This window comes from Apis florea, unplaced genomic scaffold (assembly GCF_048593485.1).
Source record: "Apis florea isolate Af1SG1 unplaced genomic scaffold, ASM4859348v1 contig_3391_pilon, whole genome shotgun sequence".
NCBI lineage: Eukaryota > Metazoa > Arthropoda > Insecta > Hymenoptera > Apidae > Apis > Apis florea.
Window position 1 is genome coordinate 3,187,860 of NW_028256754.1, and position 11,111 is coordinate 3,198,970.

The 11,111-nt window shown below is 19.5% G+C and overlaps 2 protein-coding genes and 1 long non-coding RNA gene across 4 annotated transcripts; 1 reads left to right on the top strand and 2 right to left on the bottom strand.

Annotated features, from left to right (window-relative positions):
* Positions 1-1,530: 1,530 nt before the first annotated feature.
* LOC147656973 (uncharacterized) lies at positions 1,531-2,200 on the bottom strand. The gene is made up of 2 exons (XR_015293401.1): positions 1,931-2,200; positions 1,531-1,731 (listed from the first exon to the last, which is right to left on the bottom strand). It is a non-coding gene; the product is annotated as an uncharacterized LOC147656973 (long non-coding RNA).
* Positions 2,201-2,424: 224 nt separating this feature from the next.
* Positions 2,425-3,973, top strand: LOC100872324 (transmembrane protein 170A). 2 transcript variants are annotated; one of them, XM_012495264.3, is made up of 4 exons: positions 2,425-2,673; positions 2,957-3,091; positions 3,182-3,287; positions 3,480-3,973. In XM_012495264.3, the coding sequence occupies exons 2-4, from the start codon at positions 2,989-2,991 to the stop codon at positions 3,673-3,675; spliced, it is 405 nt and encodes a 134-aa protein (XP_012350718.1). In that variant the 5' UTR covers positions 2,425-2,673; positions 2,957-2,988; the 3' UTR covers positions 3,676-3,973. The 2 variants fall into 2 exon arrangements, with proteins under 2 accessions (XP_012350718.1, XP_031776484.1); XM_031920624.2 differs by having other exon boundaries at positions 2,429-2,673; positions 2,854-3,091.
* A 28-nt stretch (positions 3,974-4,001) lies between these two features.
* Positions 4,002-11,111, bottom strand: Ufl1 (UFM1 specific ligase 1). The gene is made up of 6 exons (XM_003691083.4): positions 10,843-11,111; positions 6,917-7,115; positions 6,066-6,643; positions 5,827-5,973; positions 4,392-5,747; positions 4,002-4,281 (listed from the first exon to the last, which is right to left on the bottom strand). The coding sequence occupies exons 2-6, from the start codon at positions 6,994-6,996 to the stop codon at positions 4,136-4,138; spliced, it is 2,307 nt and encodes a 768-aa protein (XP_003691131.1). The 5' UTR covers positions 6,997-7,115; positions 10,843-11,111; the 3' UTR covers positions 4,002-4,135.

An 11,111-nucleotide genomic window follows, 5' to 3' on the forward strand; every position in this document is an offset into this window, starting at 1 on the left:
TTTCCACCCTCTATACTCATCATCGATTTTTACTTCGAAAGAGACCGCCGCGATAATTATTTTTATTGAAACTGATCATACCAGGAAGGAGGTGGTCACAATTACCCCCAACTAGCATCGTCTCGATCGGACTCAACTGGAATTTCGGCTGTCGAAATTTTTCTAGAGATAACCCTTCAATTGATCGAAATGTAACGTAAAATATGTGAACCAACTGCGAATGATGAAAAATAATTACTGATTTCGATAAATTGAAAGAATATATCGTAATGAGAATTGATCTTATTCAATTGTGGATTATGCCTCTAACTTAACGACGATGGATCGTGCAAGTTCTAAAACATGAACTTCTTTTCAAAATAATTAAACAACTTTTGAACTTTCATTAATGGAATTATTATCGTGTATTATTATTATAATATTGTATAATATATTTATAGATTATTTTAATTTTAATTATTATTTTTGTAATGTATATTAATAATATTAATATTATGGATATTTTTTTTTTATAACATATCAATTTTCGAAAACGGATATATTTTTAACATAAACATGAAATATTAATTTTATAAAATATATGTATATTATTTTTATTATTTTATTATTTTTTATTATTAATATATAAGAATTTGCTGTTATTTTTAACTTTTTCTTGATAAAACGATGTTGCAAAATTTAGTATCTTATTTCTTTTGGTTTATCATAAATATATCATAAATTAACTCGTTATGTCATTCGTATTTTTTGATTTCAAATAAAATAATTTTAAAGTAAAATATTTTAAAACTATAAAAAATATTCAGTGATTTTTATATAAATTAGAAAATTTGAAATATATATTATTACAATAAATTTATATTATTTCGAATAGAAAAATAAAAATTTTTTAGTAAATAATGTCAGATATTTAATACTTTTATAATTTTTATATTTTATAAATTATATGAAATAATAATAAATTACATGTTATATTAATTTAATTTAAATTAAATTAAAATACAAAATTGATGTAAAAATATACGTCTTCAAAATTAAAAGAAAAATATATGACATGATTTTAATATATTTATTATTATTATTATATTAATGTTAAATTACTCATTATTAAAATAAATAAAAGAAATTAATGAATTTTGAAAAACAATGAAGAAATTATTAAAAATAAATGTGTTAAAAAATAAAAAATAAAATTATATTATTACTTCATTAAATAAGTTAATTTTTTTTTTAATTTTATTTTGATATAATATGCGTGTTTTTCTCAATAGATCGTATATTTTTCAATTTTTATTCATTATATTCATTAGTTTATGTTCGGTCGATTTGATTACCTACTGCGATAATCCAAAATCGTGAATTACAATCAGTGGATATTTTATCATCAGAGATGATCAAAAAAAGAAGTGGCAATATTATCGATCTATTGCGTTATGTTAGAGGAATTATTTTAAATACACACAAATTTTAAATAATTATAAAGATTAATAGAAATTAAATTTTATGAATTAAATATTTTTTAACACCATATATATTAAAAATTAGAAAAAATTTTATTTATTTTGGATTTTTCATTGTACATTATTTAATACTAATATAAAAAAATAATTAAATTTCATTTGATTTTATTTCAATTGCGTTAAGCAATTTAGCTGTATTTATGATGTCTCCTTCTATATCTTTTAAGTTTTTATCAACATCATTTACACCTTTCAATACATCTTGTAAAATCTGTAAAGAAAAAGAAATTATGTCGTATATTGAAATCAAATGATTAAAATAAAAAAATTATAAAATAAATGTGATTTTTATAAAATTAAATAACAGTATTATTTGGCATATTATAAACAAAGGTAATAAAATACAATACAAAAAAATAAATGTATTTAAAACGTACAAATTTTTTTTATATGTAAATATAACCTCTAACCATTTTTATGTTTTGATAAAGTAACATAGTATTTTCTTCTTTATATTGTGAAGAAGATTCATAAAAAGATGCTGAAGATGTTGATTGATTATCCATTTTAATATATTATTTTATTTTTTTCAATTTTCTTAAATTTATTCAATATTGTTAAATACTGTTTAGGTATTATTCAATTTAAATCCCCTAGTTAACTTTCGATAAATATCTGACATTTAATGTATTGTGTAAATGAGCCTTAAATATTTGTTGCTTTATATTATAGCCAACTGTAATAAATTTGTAAAATCTCTATGATAGTATAAAAAAAGATATATAGAAATTATTAATTATATTTAATATTTTAATTTATTTATTATAAAGAGTTTTATATTATATTATATTAAATATGTTTATATACAGTATTTTATGTACAATTATATATAATAGTTTTGTGAAAATTATTTGTAAGATTTCTCATTTAATTTTTGTTAGTTTATGATATTGATTTTATATAGTTTCAAGTAAATTTAAAAGAGTGCGCTGATAGTTGAACATATTTTATATTCATCTTGTCTATCTAATATATGATAAGTTTGACTTGTTATTATGCTTGTAATTATTATAAAGAAAGGCTAAAATAAATTTAAAATGATATTAAATATAATATATTATAACATATTATTATATGTAGAAGTAATTTATTAAAATGAAAATGTATGTGTTAATATGACGTATGTAATATACAAATAATATAAAATGACGATGTAAGTTAAAATTTGTACAATTTCTTATTATTTTTAATTAATAGTAAATGATATAATTAAGAAAAAATCCTAAATTTTATTACTTAAAATATTATTTTAAATATATTTAAAAAATAAAATTAAAGATATTTATATATATGATACTGTGTTTTATTTGGCATTTAAGAATATTTTTTTTAGATGTTGTTTTGATTGTTACTTATGTATAAAATGTTATTTTACATAAAAATACTCAATTATAATCACATTATTGAAGTTATAACTTTTCTTAATGTTGATATAGAGAACATATTTTAAAATATTTTTGAAATAATTATGATGGAAGCACAAACAGATATTTCTGTTTTGCGACCACCAGTTAATTTAAGAAATATAAATACTGGCAATGTTTTTTACACACCTTTAACTTCATTTGCTGGTATGTACATATTTATGAAAGTTATTCTTCATTATTTTAAATTTTATATAAATATTTAAATATCTCTTTCGATATCTATAACTTTTGCAGAAATGTGGTATCAAATATTTTTATGGGCCCTATTTTCTTCTATTTTTGTTCATACTATAGCTGGTGCAATTTGTTTTGCTACATTAAGACAACATAAATATGGAAAGTACGTATAAATTTATTAATAATATACATAAATTTATAATATAATATTATATTAATGTTCATATATATTAAAAGTATAAATAATAATAATTATGAACAAATTTAAGAATAAATATACAAAATATTAAAATTTTTTCTATGTATGATATTTTTAGAATATAAAATAATAATATAAATGAACTTTTATTTAAAGATTCTTCCCATTGTTGATTATAATAATGGGTGTAATATTACCACTAACATCAGGAGTTCTTAGCTCTGCTGCTGTTGCTTTTGTATACAGAGCATCTCGATATCCACTGCCACCATTATATGCATTATTTTGGGGTATTGGTCAAACTGTTGTAGCAGGATGTGTTGGGTTTACAAGAATATTAGCAACTTTATAATATAAATTAAAATTTGTATATGAATGATGCACAAAATATTGTTATTCAGAAATGTTATATGTAATATATTATGAGAATTTTCAAAATTTGAAGAACAAATGAATAGCATTTTATTAGTATTAGCTATTATATATAATATATATAATTAGTATATATTAACATTATAGATAGTAGAGTAATAAAATTTGTATATATATATAAAATAATATGTAAATGTATTGAAAATTAGGATTAAAATAATTATAAGATTTTTAAATTAAAATATTAAAAAATATTATTTGCTATTTATATATAAAAATGGATAATGTTATTAATTCCAATTATTCTTTTTTTAATTTTTTTAATAATTTATTGCAATTTATTGCAAATTTCATAATTTGCAAAACAATATAAAACTTTTTGAGTATATTTTTATACAAATTAATAATATTTATATTTATATACAATTATGTGTTTTTATTCACTGTTCTTGTAGTTTATCATTTTTTAAATGTTGTTTATAATTAATTGCAATATTTTTTATTTCCATCAATCCAAGTTCTAGATCTTTCTGAATAGCAAGTTTTATTTCTTCATCTGAAGAAGTTAAATTTTTTAATACCATATCTGTAATATAAATATAAGTATTACACAAATAAATATATATATTAATAATATTAATAATAATATATTGCACATAAATTTATAGAATATTTAAACTATAAAATATTTCATACCATGATATTTAAATAATATTTTCATTGTTGGAAGTTGTAATTGTGTTTGAAGAAATGAAAGTACTGTAGATACATGTCTTCCAGACATATGTAAAACACTTTGGGTTGCTGCAGTAAACAGTATACTTGTAACTAGATGTAATGCCAATGCAGGATCTTGGGTACCATTAAGCTCTTCTAATAAGGCTTCTCTATGGCCTAAAATAAATGGTCTTTCTTTCTTTTTATCATATTTTTTTAATACCAAACAGCAAGTTGCCATTGCTGCATCTACAAAATTTAAAAAATCATCTATAGAATTTCCAGTGATAGATTTGTGTATATTATTTAAGGGTTCTTTCACATCTTCTGGTAAGTCAAGTAATATTTTTTGTCTTATTTCGGTAGTAATATTTTCAGGAAATTGAAGCATATTTTGTTGCGCGGCTAATTTAAATAATTCGTTTATAAAATCAGTTACAAGAGATTTTAATAAATATTTTGTTAAAGCAGGTTGATCTGTTTTATCCATATGTTTAATGCCTTTATCAAATATTTTAATATTTGTTATTAAAATATTTAAACGTTCCTCAATTTCACTTAAATTAGTAGTTTTATTGTTTTGTGCTAGTTGATCTGCAATGGATATAGCATAGTTATTTATTTTTTGTTCTAAATATAATGCTAATTCATCTACTAAATCATCAATTATCGTTAAATTATCATCTTTTGCAATTTCATTTTTAATATCGTCTAAATAGACTAATTTAAGTTCAATTTTTGTTGAAGCAACTTTTATATTTTCATCATCGGATTCATTGTCACGAATTTTTCCTTGTAAATATTTCTTTTTAGTAGATTTGGTTTTTGTCTCTCTTCCTTGATTACCACCACCCGCTTTACCAGTTGCAGCCCTTTTTCGACGTTCTTCTTTTTTGTTTCCTTTATTTTCAAATATTAAATCTGCTGATTTAGATTTAATTTTATTTTCTGCTATTGTTTGAAACCATTGTCCACTAGCTACTGCTTCTCTAGCTTTTGCTTCTGCCATTGCTTCGAATGATTTATTTAAAGATTGTAGGAATACATCAGACATAATTACAGTTTTTGCAAATACATATGTATTGTTGTTTATTTTTTTCTCTGCAATTTTAAGAAGCATTTCCATATCTTTGTCAGAAAATACAGATGGTAAAAGAGGACTTATATCAACAAAAGATCCAGTTGCAATAGCTTCTTCAATATTTGAATCTATTTGATCTCTAATACTTGTACCCACAGCAACAGAATCTAAGAAAATTATATTTTCATTTGGAAAATGACGTTTAATAAAATTTGGTGGATCTGATATTCCAAGACGAATAAGAGCATCATATTCTGAAAGATCATATTTACATTTTAAATATGTTATTATCATATCATTAGTTATTTTTATATTATAAAATGAAGCACAGACCTAAATAACCATTTTGTTTGTAAAAATTATCTACCCATTCATTTTGACTCTTTGAATATATGGTTGGTATATAAAGACTATTTGTTCCTTGTTTTCCTGCTACAATACCAGGAATTTGTTTCATTTCTTGTAAACTATCTAGAATTGCTGTAAATATAAACATAATAATGCTCAAAATATAAACATATTATTATATATTAGTATATTTTATTTATATATGCAATTTATATTATACTCACAAAAGAATATTCTTTCAGAAACAGAACATTGTCCCAAAATTGCTGATAATGGTGTAGGCTTTGTAATTGCAGATAAGGCACCTCTTATTTTTGCTCTATTTCTTGCTATAAAACTTTCTGTATAAAAAACTCTTGAATCTTGAGTATCTTGTTTGCCATATATAGTTTTTCCTAATTCTTTTTCAATTATCGATTGTAAAAAATCAGCTGGTAAATCATAATGAATTGTCAACTCTGACACATTAATAAATCCATGTTGGATTAATTTGTCATTGATTTCCTCAGCAATTTTATTTGTATAAGTTTTATCAATAAGTTGTCCAAGTATTATTTTTAATCCTTTATTATGTCTTTCTAAATCATTTGCTACTTTAGATATTTGAGACAAATTAACATTAAGAATTTGTGATAAATCAACTAAATTGATTCTTCCACCATGAATATACAATTCATCTTTAATTTCCTTGCCAAGATATTGAGGTGTAACATATTCTTTACCATCATTAGTAAATATTACATCTAACAATTTATTCTCAATTAATTTTGTTACAATTTCTACACAATTGCGTTCTGATAACCTGTTAGAAAAAATATTATAAAAAAATATAGAACAAAAATTATGATAAAATATGTTAGATTAAATTATTATTTTTGAAAAAAATTATTGCAAATAGAATTTTTTTCAGAACTATACCAAATAGTTTTTTTAATATGAACTAAATTTATTTTATCTATAAAAGAAAATATAATTTCATTCTACAGCTGTTTAAAATTAATTTGTTATAAATTTTATTATAATAATGTAGAATTATTAAAAAAAGAGAAATATATGTTATGAAAATAAATTATACTTTTGTAGTGTAGAACTTAATTGTGCTTTTTGAAAATCAGCTGCTAATCTTTTAATTTCATCCCAGTCAACAGAAGTCATTTTAAATCCTTATAATTGAGCTGCCAGGTTGTACAATTAAACACTTGACATTTTTCATCATTGATTATAAAGTTGATAGAAGAATATAGGTAAATCAATTTGACATTTTGTTATGACATCTAGCGTTGAGAATGAAGAATTACAGAGTAAATTAAATAGTTTTTAAACGCCAATCTTTTTAGAAAGTCTTAAAAATTTCATTTTAATATAAATAAATAAAAATAAAGAAAAAAGAAATATGTTTTCGGAATAATTTAAAATAATTATAACAGTGTTTTCTAAATATCAAATATAAATATAAATTAAAGAAAATATGTATTCAAATAAAAATTCTTTCATATTTTCTATAATGTAAAATAAATTATTTATGAAATAAAACAAATATATTAAATCATTTATAAGTAATAAATTTAAATGTAATATTAATAAAATATATTTTGTATCTAGACAATATTAGGGATTTTTAGTAAGAAGTGTTTTTAGATTAATTTAATAATAGGTTTTGTTTATGAACGTATTTAAATATATTATTACTATTATATTATATTCTAGATTAGTTAAGCAAAATAATAAATTGTAATTTTTTATAATAAAAAATTTCTTTCAAAAATTATTTTCTTAAAAACTATATTGTGACAATATTACAAAATATAAGGTTAGACAGTGCATGTCCTTTATCGATTAGATTTTTTAGTCGTATTTGATGTATTATTATTTTGTTGAAAGACATTATGTGATTAATAATTTGCAATCAATGAAATTAATAAGTTCTTATTACAAAGTTTTTGAAAGTGTATTATTACTGAATGAATTGTTTATATAATCGCACAAAATTTTACTTATTGTTAATTTGTTGCAAAATATCATGGTGAGATAAAATGAATTATATTCAATTGTATTTAGATACATATGATTGAATATTGTGGCCTCAATAAAAGTGTTTTTTATTAATTATTATATATCAAGTGAATCATTCTAATTTTTTTAATTTTCACTTATATGCAGCTTTTGTGGTATTATATTTTATAATATTCATTTTTTATATAATATATTGTATTTTTAATATAAAAAACATTTAATAAAAGTAACTTATTTTGTTGAAAAATTAGTGAATTTTAATTTAAAATCACAAAAAATTAAAATCTCATTATTGATATTATATATTTATTATTCATTCTTTTTTAATTTATCATCATATGTGATAAAAAAGAATAGTTCAAACATAAAATTATATTATTGAATAGATTACATTAATTTTTTAAAAAGTTAAAGGATTTAAGATTTTTAGCATTAACAATTATGTTACTGCAATATTTTTATAACGACATAATTATGTGATAAAATTTATTGTACATATATATATGATTTTAATAATGCATATGTCTAAATTAATATTTGTTTGAATATTGCATATATCTAAATTGATATATATATGATATATGTATGAATGTATAAATAAAATTAATTAAAGTTAAATTATATTTTATAATTATTATTTTATATATATATATATATCTTATTTAAAATTATATATAAAATTGTTATTATAATATATAAAATATAATAAAAAAGTAAAAATAATTATAAATTTCATATTTAAACACATTCTTATTTATATAGATTTATAATTTTTTAATATTTTTTAATATTTAGTAAAATTATATTATGAATTAAATTTATTTTGTCTTATTAATAATCTTGTATTATTTATGAATTCATTATGCACTTATTATATTTTAATTTATTTGTTTATTGAGGCCTCAAATCTCTTTTTATTTGCAAGAATTTATAAAAATAACTACATTTTGTTCTTAGAAGTATTATTTCAAATATTGCATTACAAATTTACAATAAATTTTGTATTATAATTATAATGAGCCATAATAAAGTCAAAGTCTTCAAGTTGTTGAAAATAAGATGAAAAAAATAAATCAGGTATATAATAATTATTTATATATTAGATTAATATTTTTTTAAATATATTTTGTATTTTCAGAACAAAACAGCACTACAATAATTTAATTAATACTAAGAAATTTTGATAAATATTAAATTGAACTATTTTATAATTTAAATTATAATATAAAAATATATTATATTATATTTTTCAGTTTTGAATAGATACAATTTTTGTGATATTTAAAAAAAATTGCATATTAAAATGCAATTAAATTATAATAGAACATAAGTTATTTATTCAAAATAAAATATAATAAGATTTATTTAAACGTTTTTATTTAAATAATAAAATCCTTCATAGACGAAAAAAAGATATTTTTAAGTTTCTTAATAATAAATATTATAAATTTAAATATGAAAATACAAATAAAATATAGGTTATATGTAATAAAATATATTATCATATGTATGTCACATTTATTTTTTTCAAATTTCACTTCATTACATGTAAAAATTTTATGTATCACATGTTGTCTCACAATGTTTTTTTACTTAGAATTTAAAAGTATCAATTATTGAAATAAATTTTTAATAAGCGTGCTTTTAATTAGCTTATAAATTTTGCTTATCGCATATTTATGTTTGCTTTATGCTTTTTGAATTTTGAAATAATCAAATTATAATGAAAATAAAAAGAAAAAAAAATAAGATAATTTTGATTTAAATTTTTTGATTTGCTTTGATTTAAATAATTATTGAATTTTTTCAATTTTTTTTTACTTTTATTATAATTTATGATAGATTAATTAATCGAGATATTTATATCAAGACAAACTAGAAAAATTTTCATACAATAAAAATATATAAATGATATTTTCTTTTATAAAACTATTATTATTAAAATTATTATTATATAGATACAATATTACTATTAAATAACAAAATTAACTCATGATATATGCAAAACAAAAAATTATTTAGAATTAATACAAAATCGATATTTTAATGCAATATCGAAATATTTTTGAGCTGTGGTTTTAAGTATATGTATATTTTTATTATTTGAAAAAGCTTTTCATTTTAAAATATTTTATAAAAATGGTTTATATTTGATTAAAACTAAAAAAAATGAAAAAGTAAAGAATAACAAGGGAATAAGAATATAAGGAAATACATTCTTAGAGCAAATATAAAAAAGAAATTGTCCAGTATTATTATTTCATTATTAATTTACTTAATTATAATTTTAATATTGTAATTATATTTATAATATTTATTATTAAATTAAGAATCGAAAATAATTATCAGTTTTAGTTGAAACAGTTTTAAAATATCGAAATAAATCTTGAAACAATATGAAAAAAAGTTTTTGATTTATATATCAGTTTATTTCTGCTTGTATTGATTTATTAATTCTTATATAATGTAAAGTCAATATCTTTTTTCTCGTAATTGTTTAAAGATTTGATTCTTTAAAATTATTTTAATCTACTTTATTTAGATCTCTAAATAAAAATTAAATATTCCATTATCTTCATCTTTTTCATACTTTTAAAATATATATATTTTTTCAAAAAATAAAAAAAATTGAGGTTGTTATAGTCTGCATTAATAGAAATTTTATTTTGATAAAATTATAATAATTATAGTAATTTGCAGACATATTTTTTTTTTATAATTTGTTAATATTCAATATTCAACATTTTAATTTTTTAATTTTTTTTTCCTTATTCTCAACAAGTATAAAATTCTTTCTAACCAATATAAATTAACCATATCTCTAAACTAACTCTCAATAAATTGAAGATCTTTTATATCGAATTATTATCTATTTGAAATTGCTAATATTTAAAATATATCATTTCTATATTTTAATAAGTAGGAATTTTTTTATATATTCCTGAAATTCAATTTATTATCATTCAAACAATTAGTATTCCTTCATACCTGTGTCTCGTCGTAATGATTCTCAATTTGCAAAAAAAATCGATTCACTTGATCGAAGATGGAATATCAAATTGAATTTAATTAGAGAGCAAGAATGATTCAATAATACATCGTATACATAAAAATATTGAAATCACATGTCAATTCAGCACACAGCCCAGAAATACTTTTTTTTTCTTTGTCCATCGCTTTCGCGTTCGCTCGCTCGTTAGCGCTTTAATCCTCTCTTCTTACGGAACTTTCGACCTCTCGTTCGATCGTCGAATAAC

What these genes read in the sequence shown, in the direction of transcription:
- LOC100872324 (XM_012495264.3), top strand. Translation starts at nt 2,989, where the DNA reads ATGATGGAAGCACAAACAGATATTTCTGTTTTGCGACCACCAGTTAAT. An exon ending in ACCTTTAACTTCATTTGCTG is followed by an intron (nt 3,092 to 3,181) that starts GTATGTACATAT and finishes TAACTTTTGCAG; the next exon opens with AAATGTGGTATCAAATATTT. An exon ending in AGACAACATAAATATGGAAA is followed by an intron (nt 3,288 to 3,479) that starts GTACGTATAAAT and finishes TTTTATTTAAAG; the next exon opens with ATTCTTCCCATTGTTGATTA.
- Ufl1 (XM_003691083.4), bottom strand. Translation starts at nt 6,996, where the DNA reads ATGACTTCTGTTGACTGGGATGAAATTAAAAGATTAGCAGCTGATTTT. An exon ending in TTAAGTTCTACACTACAAAA is followed by an intron (nt 6,644 to 6,916) that starts GTATAATTTATT and finishes TTTTTCTAACAG; the next exon opens with GTTATCAGAACGCAATTGTG. An exon ending in AATATTATTTAAATATCATG is followed by an intron (nt 4,282 to 4,391) that starts GTATGAAATATT and finishes TTTATATTACAG; the next exon opens with ATATGGTATTAAAAAATTTA.